Below are 18,047 nucleotides of genomic sequence, written 5' to 3'. Positions count from 1 at the left end.
CCAAACCATTTTGGATACTGTGCTCATACACTCTTTTACTTTGGCTTAGAGCTATGGTCTGTCTACAAAGAAGAAAAATTCGTAAAATTTTTTTCAATTAATCTTTACTTCATGTACTTTATTCGTATTGCATGCATGTAAAAATAATGTGAACAGCTATCTTTATATAGCTTGCATATTTTAGAAAGAAATGAAAATTGAAAAAGTAGTTGTTACTCCAGTATGTCAAAATCCTAACTTACACACACACACACACACACACACACACACACACACACAAACGATCTAAGTATCTGAAATAAGAGGGAACAAGGACTCTGGTTCCTCATTTGTCTGCTTCAATTGCATGCCACCACTTCTGAGGACGTTCATGGAACCTCTGGACCAACCTCCCATTTCCACTTGCCCCCACCCCACCGCATTTCCTTTCTATTTTCCTACTCTTTCAAGTCCAAAGGTGGATTTATAGAGCAGAGTTGACTCTTACAATGACAGGCAAAGGGGGGGTGTTATGAACTAAAGAAAAAATTAGTATTTTATTCATCTTTCTTATCTTCTATCTGCCCAATGAAACTTAAAGCCTTGTATATTAAACCAACAGGGCAGATTTTCAGGGCTAACTTACAGCCCCAGAATGCTTCCAGACTAACCTCATGATAAAAAGCAAAAGAAGACATTTAAAATATGGAAAAGCTCCAGGCAATCGTGGCATGTGCCTATAATGCCAGCTACTTGGGAGGCTGAGGCAGAAGGATACTTGAGCTTAGGAGTTCGAGACCAGCCTGGGCAACACAGCAACCCCATCTCAAAAAATAAACAAATCAAAATAATAAGCTGGGCAAGGTGGCTCACACCTATAATCCCAGCACTTTGGGAGACCAAGGCAGGAGGATCACTTGAGGCCAGGAGTTTGAGACTAGCCTGGGTAACACAGCAAGACTCTGTCTATATTTAATTTAGAAAAAAAATCTTTTAAGATAAACAAATTAAAAATTAAAAATATATATATAGAAAAGTAAAAAATATACCAACAAATGAGCAAGGTACGATCTATCTTATAAAAAAGTAAGCAAGAAGGAAGTTCCTCCTCTGCTCACCCCTACTGCCAGGAGCCATTTGCCCCAATTTCACTATCATGCACACAAACCATCTCTATCCTTTAAGGTAAGGAAAAGGGTAACAGTTAACATTCATGTAAGTGCCCACTATGTGCTAGGCACATAGCAACCCTGTATGGTAACACTATAAGAACCTCCACTTTACTTATAAGGAAACTGAGGCTGTTTCATTTCTCACAGGATGGTTTCCAGAATCTAACACTACTGATTCTTTATAAAAAGCTACCAATGTCAGAATATAAGTACAATATCTGGCAGTTTGCCATTTCTTTTATATGTATAAGGACTTGGCAGTTTATGCCAAGTGAGATCCATTTTGTGACACCATTCCAGGAAACAGCATATCAACTTGAATTACCCTTCAACACAGAATCTTTCATATATCTAATGCATGACAGTTACACTGTGTGAAAGATTCTTAAAAGAATATGAGAATCTATATGAATACTGTAGATGAGCATCTTAGGTCAGAGAAACTACCGTTCATAAATAATTGAACTGAAAGAGCTATTATTTATCTAATATTTGAAAGAGCTACGGCTGTGGACCCTGCTTCCTATAAACCTTATTACTTTTAAAAACATGCTGTATATTCAAGTAGCAATTATTAAAAATAAGTACAGATTGCTTCCATAAAACCTTTCAAGAGAGACATTTTCTTCAATTTTATAAAAACGGAAAACTTGATGGTTACTTCAGTGCAGCTGCTTCTAACCTAAACAGTATTTTCCAGCTGTCAAGTTCTCTTCTTTTGGAGAAACAAGACATAAATTAAGAGTGCTAGCACAGTAAGTAGTAGTGGCTAATGAAATAAAATGGCTTCAGATGCCCTATGTATACACCTGATAATCCAGCAAAGAACAGTTATACACCTGTAAAAGTTGAGAATCAGCACAGATCTTGTGTCAGTCACTATAATGATGCTACTGATTATTAGAAGTTTAGACTAACATGCTATATGTACTGCATTATCCTACAGTGTGAAATGTCTTTCATTTTAAATCATTTATCAATCAAATCTGGTATTTTTTTCTTGGCTGACGTAAAACAGCTGTAAAGCTTTATTATTGTCAACATTTCCATTTAATGAATGGGACAACTAGTCCCAAAATCTTCCCTTTACTATCTCTTATTTGCTCTCTTCTTTTGCAGAGATGGGGTCTCCTATGTTGCCCAGGCCGGTCTCGAACTCTTGGGCTCAAGCAATCCTCCCACTTCAGCCTTCCAAAGTGTTAGAATAACAGGCATGAGCCACAGTGCCCGGGCACTCTCTCTTTTTTAAAAGACAACACCCAAGCTAAAAGGATAAAATGTCAGTAGGTTTATCCTCAAATTTCTAGCTCTGATATTTTAAGTTTTTTTCTCATTTCATCATTTAGGTTTGTCCATCCACACTCCCCTCAACCAAAGCTAATTGCCAAAAGCCAGAGTAACATAAAAGCAAAGAGAGCAAAACAAAATCAAAACAGGAGAAAGCACAGTTGATCATTTTTTTAAAACTTTAGTCCATAGGTAATTCTGCTGTTTTTTTCCTGTCTCACTGTTATCAACTGTTTCAAATCTGATCAATGAAATTACCTTTTGATACAGTCAGAGCTGGTGACCATTGTGACCTCAGAATATCGAGACAAATACTTCCATTACTGTTTATGTTTGGATGGTAAATTTTTGTTGTGAAAGCGATCTAAACATAAAACAAAACAACAAAACATGATAATCACCTTTGAATCAACTATGAATAAAACAGAACCAATTTGCTCTAGGGTAAAATATCCTCAACTTTACATAACTTTAGAGGAGAAAAGTCATCAGCACAAATCAAATAATTATCTACTTTGTGCTACACAGTTCTAGCTAGTGAGAATGTGAACACAAAACAAGTCAGCTTCCTTCTTTCCCCCTCCAAGGAACTGAAGAGTATTTTGGACAGTGTAATAAATAAGTCTCTAGTAGCTGGTATGACTGCTTGAGTAGCATCTAAAGTAATTAACCATGGCTTTCATCATACATAGAAGTAATCCTTTTCTTAATTTCATTATTGGTGATACCTGGAAGTAACACTTGGATCTAAAAACAGGGTGCTGATGCTGTTTCAGGGCAAAGTTGAGGGGTGTCAGCTAAGAAATCCATCAAGAATCCTAATTTTCCACAAGAGTTGTCATATCATTTCATAAATACAATGTTAATCTGTTTTTAACTATTTAAAATAATCATTTCCTGAGTGACAGAATCTGCTCATTTTTTCCCTCCCTGATATTCCCATCATTTGTTTCCTCTTTAGAGCAAATCTAAATTTAACATGTGTTTCTCTCTCTCACCATACTAAATTAAGGAACTGTTTCATATTTACTTTTGGATCCCCCAGTGTGGAAGAACACAGTAGGTACTCAGTGAAATGTTTATTGAATACTTAAAAAAAAAAAAAAACAGAGAAAGAAGGATCAACTTTGGAAAGATAATTCCATGAATAGAAAAGTCTGACTCTTAATCATAAAAATGTCCCAAACTACACATATCCAATAAGAAGGGAAAGAAAAGCAAGGAATTTAATTCATAGCATGACAGGTACTGACTTTTGTTTTATAGACTTAATACAGTATTTCAATGAGAAATCAGATTTTAGATTCAGTAGTTTTTACAAAACAGTTTGAAAATGCTAACCTCCCCACAGTCTTTGACATACGAAATGAGCTCTAGATAAAGAGTAAAATCCCTTACATGGGAGTCACATCAATCATAAAAATAAAAATACCTTTGGTGGTTTAAAAGGATAATCTGTCGGAAAATGTACAGTGAGAAAGAAGACTCCACCTTGATACGCGCTATCAGGCTGAAATTACAAAAGATTTGCATCAGCATTTGATTACTATATTTATTTATAACAACAAAATTATTTCCCCCAAATATTATCAGTTTGAAAAAAATGCCATCGTGTTTAAAATAATTTCATTAAATATTACCAGTATGAAAAAAATGCAACCATTTTGTCATAAGTTCAAATCATTTACCTTGAGAACAGGTTTCTCTGCAGGTATGAACGAGGATTTTCCAACAATTATGCCGACATCATAAAATTTAAAACAAAACAAAAACAGGACACACACAGTGCTGTGACTTGTCCAAACAAATCTGGTTATGAGTACAAATTGTTAAAGATCAGTATACACACAAGACTGCTGTGGGAAAAGATCATTTTCTGCAGCCGTAATCAGTATTTTTTTTGAAAAAGTGTTGAGGCTAGTAAAACTTAAGTTCTGATGTTCACTTAATGACCAAGAATGGAGATGAACTGAAGAGGCTGTCATGAAAAGAAAATGCTAAGGACCCTGCTACACAATTTATCTGCCAAATCTTCGTTTAGTAATTATTTATAAAATAATGTAGAGAATCCAAAAAAGTCCAAAACAAAATTATATATTCATGCTACTATCAAATTGGGAATCAACTTTACTGGAGAAATTTAAATTTGACCATGTTTCTTTATGACCATTAGAAAATATAACATTACAAGCAAAAAAATTAAAAAAAAGAAAAATGCTAGCAAAATATACCTATAATTCTATTTTAATTCTTTCATATTTAATTAAATATATCTCCTTAAGTTTCCACATATATGCTAGAGGATTTTACTGTATAATAATTCTTACTATATATATATTGTTTAATTCCAGTTTATCAAAAATTGTAAGAAATACAGAAAATGAAGACAAATTACAATGACAGATATGGTCCAGAGTACTGTAAATATTTACATTACTAAAGTGAGTTATGAATAACATAATTATAACCATTTGTTACGTGTGATTCACCTAAAAAATATTTGTGAAAGGCCATAATTCAAAATGTAAGGGTGGGCCTTTAAATGAGAGTATTTTGAAGGTTCTTAGTAACTAATTAAAAACAAACAGAAATAAATGGATTCTTATTGATAGTTGTTATATAAATGCATTGTATTTTGCCTTTTTTAAAAAAAAAACTTAACAAAACAATAATTTGAGACAAATGCCCAGAGTACCACTTTGAAATTCAGTAGTTTTGGTGTTTTTTAAAGTTAAACACAAGGCTATCTGATTAAAAACTCTATAACTCACTAGATAAAGCTCTTTCAGGGGAGGGAGAAGAGAATGGTGTTCATGGAAACGTGTTACTTATATACTCTCACCCAGAAAGTAGACTTGAGCTGTCAGTGCTCATTCTTATGCAGTCAGATTTTTGCTCATAGAGAGAAAAAGCCTGTTTCAAGTCTTATAACTGCCTCTAAAGTATTGAAAGAAAGAAGTTTAACAAAAGTAATAAGTATTGAGAGTAGCCAATTATCAAAAAGTAGATAATTCTGTGTTTAGGACAATGCAACAAAATTAAAAGCAGCAAATTTATAAGGAGGTAAAGATAGACCCATTGTAATATTTTATTGATTCTCTTTCACAAAAAAGAACAGTGATGAAACTTATGGCAAACTGACACTTGTTACTTGTAGGAATTCAATTTTTGGCTTCATTAGACTAATTTCTAACCTACCAAAACTGTGGATGTGAGAATGATTATGGTTAATTACAACTGAGTCTCTGTGACTTGAAAAAAAAAAAAAGATAAACACACAGCCTGGTTTCAAGCTGTGGCACTCCATTATGTGCAATGATCTAGGATTCAGCAAAGGAAAACATAATAGTGATCCCAGGAAGTATTTGCCACCAATGCTTTAGAAAATCATTGTAAATTCTTAATAATATTTTGCTTCCTAGGTGATTCAAAGTACAAGAATATTCAACCCTCATCACACACATCTGATCAAAGGTGAAATGGCAAGAATGAAGTATGGCTGAGGGGGTTAATTTCATATATATATGAATCATACTTACAGGCCCCATAATAGTGGCTTGCCAGTGGAACACTGAAACAAACAAAGGAGTTTTGGAGTCATTAACAAATGTTCAAACCTAAATTTTTAATAGTAGCATAATCCCAGAAATAGAGCAAAGCTTACAGTCATCTCCCACAGGTCCAGCTGAACAGTGAGCAGGTGGATCGCGCTGTAGATCACTTAATTCCTGAAGGAAAGCAAAAATACGTAAGGTTAATTCCTTCTTTTCCCAATGAAACAAGGGTAATGATCCATTAAGATGCAAACTATTAGCTTTAAAAAATTTAAAGCAGTTCTATTCAAAATATAAAAACATAAATTGTACTCTGCCATTGACTGGTAGAAAGAATAAGGTATTCAATTCCTCCATGAGACAGCTCCAAACCTTGAAAAGATTAAATGGAAAAAAATACTGTTTTTCTTTAACATCCCTAAGAGAAAAACTATTTAATGAGTACCTATTGTATGTAAGACAATTTAGGTAAGTGCTAAGTTGATAATATATCAGAAAACAGGTACTATTTTAACAGGTTACAATCTATTGAGGGAGCATGAAGGCTCAGAAAGTATACTACTTAAGGATAACTTTTTTTTTTTTTTTTGAGACAGGATCTCACTTTGTCGCCCAGGATGGAGTGCAGTGGCACGAAAGCTTACTGCAGCCTCAACCTCCTGGGCCTAAGCGATCCTCCCACCTCAGGCCCCCACCCCTACCCCAAGTAGCTGGCACTACAGGCATGTGCCAGCACACCCGGCTAATTTTATGTGTAGAGATGGGGTCTTGCCATGTTGACCAGGCTGGTCTCCAACTCCTGGGCTCAAGTGATCCACCTGCCTTGGCCTCCCATATTGAATTACAGGCATGAGCCACTGCACCTAGCTCATTTAAGGATAACTTGAAATGGGAAATAAACGAGCAGCAGTCAGGCCATGTTTTGAAACTTAGAACATTGATTCATACCCTCTTTCCTGCCCTCAAGGCAGCAAAGATCACAGAAAGGACACAGCTTTAGAGTTCACCCCGCCCCTGGGTTGTAATTCCAGTTCTTTCGATTTTTCTTCTTTTCTCTTTTTTGGATTTTTTTTTTTTCCTCTAACAGATAGAATTCCAGTTCTAACAGATCTCACTCTTTAGCCTTGCGTTAGTTACTTCACTTCTTTAGCCACAGTTTGGAAGAAACTGATCATCCTAAAGAAGAAAGGTATACATTCAATATAAAGGACTATAACTGAAGAACTTTAGTTTGGAAGATCAATAATCATCTCTGAGGAAGTGACATTTAAGCTGAAATCTAAAGGATGAGTAGGAGTTACTTTTGGAGAAAAAGAGTGATACTGGGAGGCAGAGTGGCAGAGGATGAGGCTGGAAAGGTAGGCAGAAGCCAGGCAGGCGACAGAGAACCATACAGACCACATTAATGATGCGGTGTTTTATACCAAATGCATTGGGTAGGGGGTGAGGGAGGTCTTAAGAAGTGGCATGCTCTGATTTAATGGATAGTTCTGACTGGATTAGACATGGGAAAGAGAAGCTACAATATTAGTTGCTGCATAGGCAAGAAAAATGGGGGCTTAGATTGGAGAAGTGGCAACAAGATAGAAGTGGTAGATATGAGATACTCTGAAGGGCCTATCTATCACAGGAGTTGATGAATTACATGTGCAGAGGAAGGAGAGAAGTCATAGATATGTATGACGAAGATTAGGGACAGCTAACATTTATTCAATGTCTTAGTCATTCTAACAATCCTCAGAGATAGGTGTTATTATGTTCCCCATTTTACAAGTGAATAGTTAAGGTGACATACTTCACTGCATGCTTGAGTAACTACTATAGGGTGGAACTGGGATTCAAACCCAGGCGGGCGATCATCTCACGTTTTAGTTCCACAAATGTACGAATGTGGATGCCATTCACTGAGATGGAGAACAGTAGAAGACAAACTGATTTGGAGAGTAGATATGTTGAATCCGTAATCCTTGTGATATGAAGAAACAATGTGGTTCAACATACAGGGGTAGACCTTAAAAAAGGCTAGAAATTGGAAAATCATTGCATATATCTGATATTTAAAACCATGAGAATGATGTAAACATTTTTGTGGGAACATACAAAATAAATATGCACTTAATCAAATCTAAGATGTCATCAACTGTACAGCACATCCTTATTTTAAGTACCAATAATTAAGAAAAAATGCTGCCAATTTATTTTAAAACACCATCAATTGTAAAATGCATCCACACTTCAGAAAAGTTAAAATGTGAAAGACGTGCACCTTAGAATCACTGCAATAGGGTAATTATGGCAATGAGTTCAGTGCTCTAATAGAGACAAACAAGAAGGAGGGCGTGACAGGGAAAGGCCTTCCTAAGAAAGTGATACATGAGCTGAGTAACTGAGCCAAGTACAAACTCAGGTCTCCTTCCAAGCTCAATGTTCTTTTCCAGTACACCTTGGTACTTTCATTTTTGTTTTGCTTTTTTTTTTTTTTTTTTTTTTTTTAAATAGCTGGTGCGGTTTCTCTTCCTAATAAGAATTAACTAACAGGGTTGGCTGCTTCTTTGGTCCATGTTACAGTTAAGCAATAAGGGATCGAGCAGGCTGACTCATGCCTGTTAATTCCAGCTACTTGGGAGGCTGAGGCGGGAGGGTCGCTTGAACCCAGGAGTTCGAGGCTGCAGTAAACTATGATCGGGCCTCTGCACTCCAGCCTAGGTGACAGAGCAAGACCGCATTTAAAAAAAAAAAAAAAGAAAAAGCAATAAGGAAATGGATTTCAGACTTTGACTTAACTATGCTGGTTAAAAGCAGCAAGGCTTTGAAGTTCAAGTCTGGGTGCCACCACTCACTTCCCACATGATCTTGGGAAAAATCTTTTTTTCTCTCTCCAAAGCTCAGTTTTCAAGTGGCACTACCTCCATCCACAGTTTCTATGACAACCAAGTGAAATGATACATGTCAAGTGTACAGCACAGTCTCTGGCACATAGTAAGCATTCAAATAAAGGGAACTGACAGCCTTCCAACTCTCTAGCAGCAGAATACAATTATTAAAATAGTTTAAATGACTGAGGGAGGAACAGTTCCCAAATCACAGCCCCATTTTAGAAGGGCTGTGCCTTATAACAGTTTTCTAATTTGGGCTTTTAGGAGATTGCCTCTGTAATTATTCATCATGTTGAATTTTCTAAACATTAGTGTAAATGGGACTTCTTTGCCCTCATTTTAACTAGAAAACTAGTTAATCAGAAAATGACAGTCTCTGTAGTTTTAAAAAACTGTTAATGACTTGCATGTATATATTTTAGAGATAATGTGTATGTGAATAAATCATACATATGCACAAATACATATTGATTTTCTTTATTAACAAGAAAAATCAAAACCTTATTCTAGTTGGAACAGCCTTGCACCATATTCAAATTTCACATGTCAGGCTTTTCTTCAAAACCCTTTAAAATATTATATTATATATAAAAACAAAGGTTATCTTGTTCTTGTTATTATTTTTGATGTACTAATTCTACCTCCTCTGTTAGAAGTTAGGGCTAAGAGACAGAAAATCTAACACACACCTGAAAAGGCTGAGTTCTTAAGCTGTCACTTTATTACAGCTCATCCACATAGGAAAGAGGCAGCTGATAGAATATCAAACACCCTTAACGTTCACATGGATCATTATTTGTCACAAATAATTACAGTAATGCTTTGGGGAGGAGACTTACATAACCTAGACTTTTTAGAAGGGTCTAGATTCCTAATGTTCTATCCCTTTGTCAATCCATGTGTCTGGAAATACGTCCTGTTATTTTTTCAGAAATACGTAACTGAAACTAGGATGCGTATGTGCAGACAGAATGACCTACAGAAAACAAAAGGTACAACACATTCCCACTCTGGCCCACAAAAATACAGACTTTAAATTTGAAAAAAGAAAAATGAAGATATGTTGGAAAATTTTGAGATGTGTTAATGAGGTGAAAATATAAAACAAACAGAAACTACAACTAGACAAACGAAAACCCCACTTTTTTTGCTTAGTCTATGCAGCAGCCAGTGTACTTTTAGATGACAGACAAAATCAATGATCACTTTTATTTGTTGAATTCTTTCTTTTGATTTAGATTACTCTAAGTTTTTCTGGAACTGCCTTACTACCTGATCTATGCTTTCTCTGCTATAACTGCCATTCTTAGTTATCTACTTTTAGCACCACTGCTACATATGGGGTATGAAAGATAACTTAAGGATTTTTATGTTATTCCAAAAGGATATGTTAGGATTAGTACTCTCTTCCCTTGCCCTTCTCCCCTACTCACCATATAAGAATTAACACTGAATTAGACAACTTGCTCAAGACCATAGGAGCCTCACAAGAGCCAGGACTTAACTCCACATTCCTCACTCTAATAGAAGTCTCTCTTGAGAACAATTTATATACCCCAGACTCCCACTTCTGGAACATTTCTTCCTATTCCACCACTACCTAGAAATCTAAGATGCACCCTATAAATAGCTTCCCAATAATGATTTCATAAGCCCCCCAGGCTTCCTGCCAAGAACTCTTCATGGCCATGCTTTTGTCTTTATCTCATGCTGGATTAAAAGATCTCAAAGACAAAGGATTTAAAAGCATTCAATATTTTCATTAAGTATTTTATCTACATATGTGTGTTACAAAAGCAAAGCAATGATTTGTAGGAAAAAAGAGAGCGAGCAATGTATAGTTAAGCACCCACAAGACCATACCTGGACCAAACCATTGTCAATTACAATACTTCCATCCACAACTTTGTTGGGAAATAAGTATGTCACTCACTGTTGGAGGGAGGATAAGTTGATACAGTCTTTTAGAGGGAAATTTGGTTTTAACTGCAAAAGTAGAAAATGCATATGGTCTCTGACCCAGCAATTTCACCTCATAGAAATTACTGCCCTGGTAGCTAAAGATACATATATAAGGATATTTACTGCAGTATCTTGTATAAGTATGAAAAACTGAAATAACCTAAAGGTCCATCAATAAGAGAATGGCTTCATGAAATGATAGCCATATTATGAAATACTGAGTAGCTATTTAAAAGAGTGAAACAGATCTATGTATGTTGACACTGAAAAATGTTAAATGAACATAATATAGTGATTAAATGAAAAACACAAGTTACAGAACAGTATGCCCATTATGATCTCATAATATATATATAAACTCTAGACGCAAAAATAAATAAATAAAAGGATACACAACAAACTGTTAATGGTAGTTATCTCTGGGAGATACTACTGGGTTGCTACTTCTTTATGTTTTCTACGCCATTTAATTTTTTATAATACTTTTGTAACTTTTTAAAGAAAAATAAAGATTTTTATTCAGGTTCTTAAGCATTTTAAAAGATAAAATATCCCACTCTGAGAGAATGGAGGTAATAAATAAATACATAAATATAAAAAAAAGAGATAAAATGGCATTGGTTTTTTTTCCTCTACATATATATTAAGCATCTTCTCTTTTCATTAAAAATGTTTTATAAGACAATGAAAGAAAGATTGAGGTACTGTCACAGATTGGAGGATAGCTACTAAGAAGACCCAACAATTAAATCCAGTGTGGGATCCCAGATTGGATCCTGTAACAGGAAGAAGTCATTAATGAAAAAAAACTGGTGAGATTTGAATTATGTGTGTAGTTAATAGCATGATACCAAGGTTGCTTTCCTTGTTTAACTGCACAGTGGTTATGTAAGTTGTATTTAGGGGAAGTTAGGTTAAGGATATATATGAACCTTATTATTTTAACAACTTTTTTGTAAGACAAAATTACTTCAAAATGTTAGAAGTAAAACTTTTTATATGCAATCTAAAACTTAATTCCCTACTTTCTTTCCCAAGCTTAATTATTTTCCTGTACTCCCCATGCCTGTTAATGGGACATAAGCCAACCAGTCATAAGGCTCAAAATCTTAGCACTGTTTTCACTTTCCTCTTTGTCTGTCCTTTGTATTTAATCAGATGTTCTATATATATATTCTTCCTCAAAACCCATTACGTTGCTTACCACAGTTACCTCAAACATCAATTACAGTTCAATTGTAACTGCTTCCAATACTCTAGGCATTACTCGCAATAAAAAAAAATCTTCTAAAAGCACAGCTCCTTTTATTTCACTCTTCTACTTTATTTCAGTGGCTCCCCATTGCTTAGTAAAGACCAAATTCCCCCAGTGAGCATCTTTTCATTATCTAGTCCCAAACCTACACCCTTATTTGGGTTCCTCTTCACAAACGTGCCCAGTGATTCTCCAAAGAATCCCCTTGGGTTTTCTAAAACACTTTCAGGAAGTCTATGAGATCAAAATTAATTTCATAATAAAACTCAGATGTTATCTGTATTTTCATTCTCAATATCTCATGAGTATATAGTAGAGTTTTCCAGAGGCTTAATGACATATAGTATTTTAACAGATTAATGCACAAGCATATGTGAGAATCCAGCTGTTATCTGTAAGCTTGACTATAACGAGATTTGAAAACATAAAACAATGCCACTCTACTTTTTTGTTTGGAAAATATAGTTATTTTTCATAAAAAAAGTTATTTATGTAAATGCAGTGGATTTGTTATTCTTAAATTATTTACTATTTAAAATGTTTTATTTTCTATTATTTATTTATTTATTTATTTGAGAGACGGAGTCTTGCTCTGTCGCCCAGGCTGGAGTACAGTGGTACAATCTTGGCTCACTGCAACCTCCGCCTCCCAGGTTCAAGTGATTCTCCTGCCCTAGCTTCCCAAGTAGCTGGGACTACAGGCATGCACCACCACGCCCAGCTAGTTTTTGTATTTTTTAGTAGAAATGGGGTTTCACTGTATATTGGCCAGGCTGGTCTCGAACTCCCGCCTCAGCCTCCCAAAGTGCTGGGATTACAGGTGTAAGCCACTGCGCCCAGCCAAATATTTAAATTGTTCTAATCTCTCACATGGTAAATAATAATACATATAACCCACAGAAACAAAAAATTCTTTGGATTCTACAATACTTAATAATATTAAAGGTTAATTTGTTCAGTGGCAACCAAAAAAAAAATTAAAGGGGTACTGAGACCAAAAACTTTAAGAACTGCAGGTATAACCTGACTACTTGGATGTTTCCTAGACACAGTTAAGTTTTCTGGCCCTTATAATTTTCTTTCTTCTAAAATAACCTTCCTTCCATCTCCCATGCTCAAATTTTACCTGCTTTCCTTAAGGAGAAGAGAACAGAAAAGAGGAGAAGAGAACAGAAAAGAAAAGAGGAGAAGAGATCTTATTTACAGACTTCTACGAAGTTGAAATAGCCAAACTGACATTCTGTTTAAATGCAGTGTGCTGAACTAATACTCTTCCTTTCTCAAATGCTATCTTTTCAAAGTCCAATTACTAGCTGTGTGGCCTTGGGCAATTAACCTCTTTGAGTCTCAAGTGTGCCGTATATAATACGGGGACATCTTTGGTTACCTTTAAGAACTGTACTGAGAATTAAAATTTCATACCCATGTATAAAAATACATAGGTAAAGCACCTAGCTTAATATCCGACATGTATAATAGATGCTTAATAAATGCTAACTTTCCCCCATCTACCGGAATGTTTTTTAAAACTAAGAATTTTATGCACTTTATTTATGGATCCCACCATAATACTTAGCACAATGTCTTTCACATAAGGTGTTTGGTATTATTTGAATCAGCAATAAAATTTAAAGAAAAATGTCATCAGTAGAAGATAAATATCTCAAATTTCAATATTTTACAAATGCAAGTGATGAGATTTGAGAATCGAATCAAAATAAATTATTCTTTTATATAGAGATGCAGATTGCATATGGTAAAAAGTATAACAGGTGTTAGAATAGTGCAGGTCACTTGAAAACACTATGGTGAGCTTTTAAGTAACATGTGAAACACAAAAATGAATATCAAAAGAATATTAATTACTAAGATATTATGCCATTGTCACAACTCTTTTCAATTTATAGAATGTATTATATATTCTAGCAAAGTATCCAAAGCCACACAAAATTCCTGTTAAATTTTTGTTTCCATTTCTCTAGTTTAGAAGATCTCAAAGCTCTAAACATTACTTATTGTTTATTTAGGATGGTACTGACCTTCTTTCAGGACACAGCTTTGGGTTGCTTTCCAAGGGGAGTTAGGGGTTTGTGCTGAGCTGACCTCATCTCAAAGTAAGTCGTCTTCTAACCACTGGCAATCCTTAGTGACAGAGCTGCCCACAGACAGGGCTGCAGTCTGTGGCATGGACAGAGATTTTGTTTGTTTGTTTATTCCATGGTTAACTTAACCAGATGGGCTAAATATAGAAATTTATTAAGTACTTCTACATCCTTTCTAACAGGCATTATTCAGATTTTATACTTTCATCCCAACTATACCCCTCCAAGGCATTAAAGATTTAATGCAATAGTATCAGATTATGATACTAATAAAAATCCTCATAAATCACTGGTCAGGCACATTGTTGATGATTAGACTGGGGCATGAAATTAAAGGAGAACTTACTCATTTGTGGAAAAAACATTTTTACAAGATGTAGCTTAAAAGGTATAGCAAAGAGGTCCTCTAGGTTCTTAGAAGCTTAAAAGTAGCTACAGAAGTTGTACCTCCAAGGAAATACAAGAGTAGCTATAAGCCTCAAGGGTCCCCTTCTGAATGTGTCACTAAAGTTTAGAATACTGCAGGGAACCCTGGAAAGAAAGTTTATCCTAGGACAGAAGAGTGATCTAGTAAGGAACTAGTAAAAATAACTGATGTAAACTACCTTCTAAATCAAAAATAGAAACTTATATATGAAATATATAAGATCTGGTAAATTCTGAAAAGTCACAAGGATTGCCTCAGAGTTTACTTCCTATCCATCTCTTTAAACTTGGGGCACACTTTAGTACCCCTACTTGTGAAATGGTAGATTGCTGGGGGGCACAGAAATAGTATTTTTTTTTTTCCGTTTAAGAGATGGGGGTCTCCTTATGCTGCCCAGGCTGGACTCAAACTCCTGGGCTCAAGCAATCTTCCCGCCCTACCCTCCCCAAGTGATTGGGATTCCAGGTGCATATCGCCATACCCATGATTTTTTTTTTTTAATTTGCCAGTTATTACAAGTAGGACTCAGGGCTGCTGCCATCTTGCCACACAGACCGTGTGCCACTGACAATAAAGGACACCATTCACACAGGCCTCCAAGTGAGTGTTGTTCCCTGGGAGCTCTGCAAAGCCTTAATACAGAAAGTTGCACATAGGAAATGAACATATCCTTTAAACTTAACTTAGCATATCATCACTATCTCAGGCAAACAAATAGTACTTTTGATGTGGAAGCAAAAGTGATGGTGTTTGGCATCTGAATGGGACCAAGAGCACTTATTTCACCTTTAGCTACTGTGACAATGTGTTGAAAATGGAAAGAAAAAAAAAAAGAAATGTGAAACCCAGAACTCAAAAATTAAAAAGTGAAAACAATGACATTTCTAGTAGAGGGAAAGTTTTTTTTCAATAGATGGTGCTGGGTCAATTAGGTATCCATATGAGGAAAAAACAACCTCGATCCCCCTACCTCAAATAATATACAGTTATGTGCCACATAATGTCTCAATCAACGGATTGCATATATAGTGGTCACATAAAATTATAATGGAGATGAAAAATTCCTATCACCTAATGACCTTGTAGCCATCCTAACATCGCAATGCAGTGTCTTACTCATATGCTTTAGTGATGCTGGTGTAAACAAATCTATGGTGTTACCAGTCCTATAAAAGTATAGCACATACAACTGTGTACGGTGCATAATAATTGATAGTGATAATCCACAACTATGTTACTGGTTCATGTATTTACTACATTGTACTTTTAATCATTATGTCAGCATGTACTCTTTCTACTTATAAAATAAAAAAAGAACTGTAAAACAGACTCAGGCAGGTTCTTCAGTAGCTATTCCAGAAGAAGGGACTGTTATCAGAGGAGACGACAACTCCATGCTGTCCCTGAAGACCTTCCAGTGGAACAAAATGTGGAGGTGCAGAGGTGGAAGACAGTGATACTGAGTATCCTGACCCTGTGTAAGCCTAGGCTAATGTGTGCATTTGTATCTTAGTTTTTAACAAAAAAGCTTAAAAAGTGAAAAAAATGTGAAAAAAATTAAAATAGAAGCTTATAGAACAAGGATATTAAAAAGGAAATATTTTTATATAGCTATATAATGTGTTTTGTGTTTTAAGCTAAGTGCTATTACAAGAGTCAAAAAGTTAAAAAAAATAAAGTTTGTAAACTGAAAGACTTACAGTAAGCTAAGTTTAATTTATTATTGAAGAAAAATATTTTTCACATAAATGTGTATATACTAAGTGTATGTACAGTGTTTATAAAGTCTACGGCAGTGTACAGTAATGCCCAAGGCCTTCACATTCACTCACCACTTACTTGCTGACTTACCCAGAACAACTTCCAGTCCTGCAAACTCCATTCATGGTAAGTGCCCTATACAGGCATTCCATTTTTTCTCTTTTATACTATATTTTTACTGTACCTTTTTAATGAGTAGCTATATTTAAATACACAAGTATTTCCCACTGTGTTACAATTGCCTACAGTATCAGCACAGTAACATGCTGTATAGGTTTCTAGCCTAGTAGCAACAGACTACACTATATAACCTAGACATAGTAGGCTGTACCATCTAGGTTTGTGTAAGTACACTCGATGATGTTTGCACAATGACAAAATTGCCTAACGATGCATTTCTCGGAAATTATGCCTGTCATTACACCATGCATGACTATACAAAAATCAATCCTAAATAGACTATAGGTTTAAGTGTGAAAGCTAAAATAATAAAGCTTTTAAAAACCCATAAGGGCAGAGATTTTTTTAACAGGACACAAAGAGCACTAACAATAAAAGAAAAAATGAAAAATTTGGACTTGATTAAAATTAAGAACATCTGTTCACCAAAAGGCACATTAAAAGTGTGAAGAGACAAGCCACAAAGTGGGAGAAAATATTTGCAATGTTACATATATCTGACAAAAGGCTCATTCAGAATATGTAAAAGATATTCCTACAGATCAACTTTTTAAAAAGTAGCTTAAACAGGCACTTTGCAAAAGCTACCCAAATGGCCAATACATATATATATCAGAAGGGGCTCAGTTTCATTAGTCATCAAGGATATGCAAATTTAAACCAAAATGCTATGCCACTACATATCCAACACAATGATTTAAATGAAATAGAAGACAGTATAAGTGTTGGCAAAGATTTGAAGCAACTGGAACTCTGGAACTCCTGGTGGAAGAGGAAAACTGATAGTAACCACTAATGGCAAACACAGAAATTCTCTATGACCTAGCATTTCTACTGCTAAGTATATACCCAATAGAAAAGTGGATATGCATGCCAAAGTGCCATTATTTGTAATAGCCCCAAACCAGAAGCAACTCAATGTCCACCAACAGTAGAACGAACCAGAAGCAACCCAAAGTCCACCAACAGTAGAACGAACAACTCAAAGCATATTCATGCAGTAAGAATGAATGAACTACAGCTCCAGGCAACAATATAGATGAATCTTACAAATATGGTGAGCAAAAGCAGCCAGAGACAAAAGATACATACTGTATGATTCCCCTTAAATAACGTTCAAAAACAGGCTACAGTAATGTACGGTGATAGAGATTAGAATAGTGATTTACCTTGACGACAGAGGTAAAGCTAAGAAGGGAGAAGAAAGGGTTTCTAGGGTCCTTGTAATACTATTTCTTGAGCTGGGTGCTGGTTTCACAGGTTTGTTCACTTTGTAAAAATTGGTCAAGCTGTATACTTTATGTCTGTATAACTGAAACAAAAAGTTTACATTATAACTTTTAAAATGTATTTTGCCACAACGAATAACATAATGATAACATAAAAAAGACGGGCAAGGATCTATAGAATTCATATAATGGAAAAGATGGCTATCAAATAATAAGACTAGTACTCTGTATATGAAAAGAATTCATTATAGAAGCACACTGTG

General features: G+C 35.2%; 1 protein-coding gene across 2 annotated transcripts in view; it reads right to left on the bottom strand.

Moving 5' to 3' along the window:
- The window catches only part of UBE2D1 (ubiquitin conjugating enzyme E2 D1), a 33,389-nt gene that overhangs the window by 2,021 nt on the left and 13,321 nt on the right, over positions 1 to 18,047 (bottom strand). The window contains exons 2-6 of one of the 2 annotated variants that reach the window (XM_055274362.2): positions 17,725 to 17,867; positions 6,103 to 6,166; positions 5,978 to 6,009; positions 3,871 to 3,948; positions 2,697 to 2,802 (exon numbers count right to left, since the gene is read on the bottom strand). In XM_055274362.2, the coding sequence (XP_055130337.1) occupies positions 2,697 to 2,802; positions 3,871 to 3,948; positions 5,978 to 5,986 (193 nt within the window). In that variant the 5' untranslated portion in view covers positions 5,987 to 6,009; positions 6,103 to 6,166; positions 17,725 to 17,867. The remainder of the gene's footprint in view (positions 1 to 2,696; positions 2,803 to 3,870; positions 3,949 to 5,977; positions 6,010 to 6,102; positions 6,167 to 17,724; positions 17,868 to 18,047) is intronic. The other variant, XM_055274361.2, reaches the window with a different exon arrangement.

The sequence above is a fragment of the Symphalangus syndactylus genome, chromosome 4, assembly GCF_028878055.3.
Source record: "Symphalangus syndactylus isolate Jambi chromosome 4, NHGRI_mSymSyn1-v2.1_pri, whole genome shotgun sequence".
Lineage (NCBI taxonomy): Eukaryota > Metazoa > Chordata > Mammalia > Primates > Hylobatidae > Symphalangus > Symphalangus syndactylus.
The sequence above is the reverse complement of the archived record's forward strand: the minus strand, read 5'-3'. Positions and strand labels throughout refer to the sequence as shown.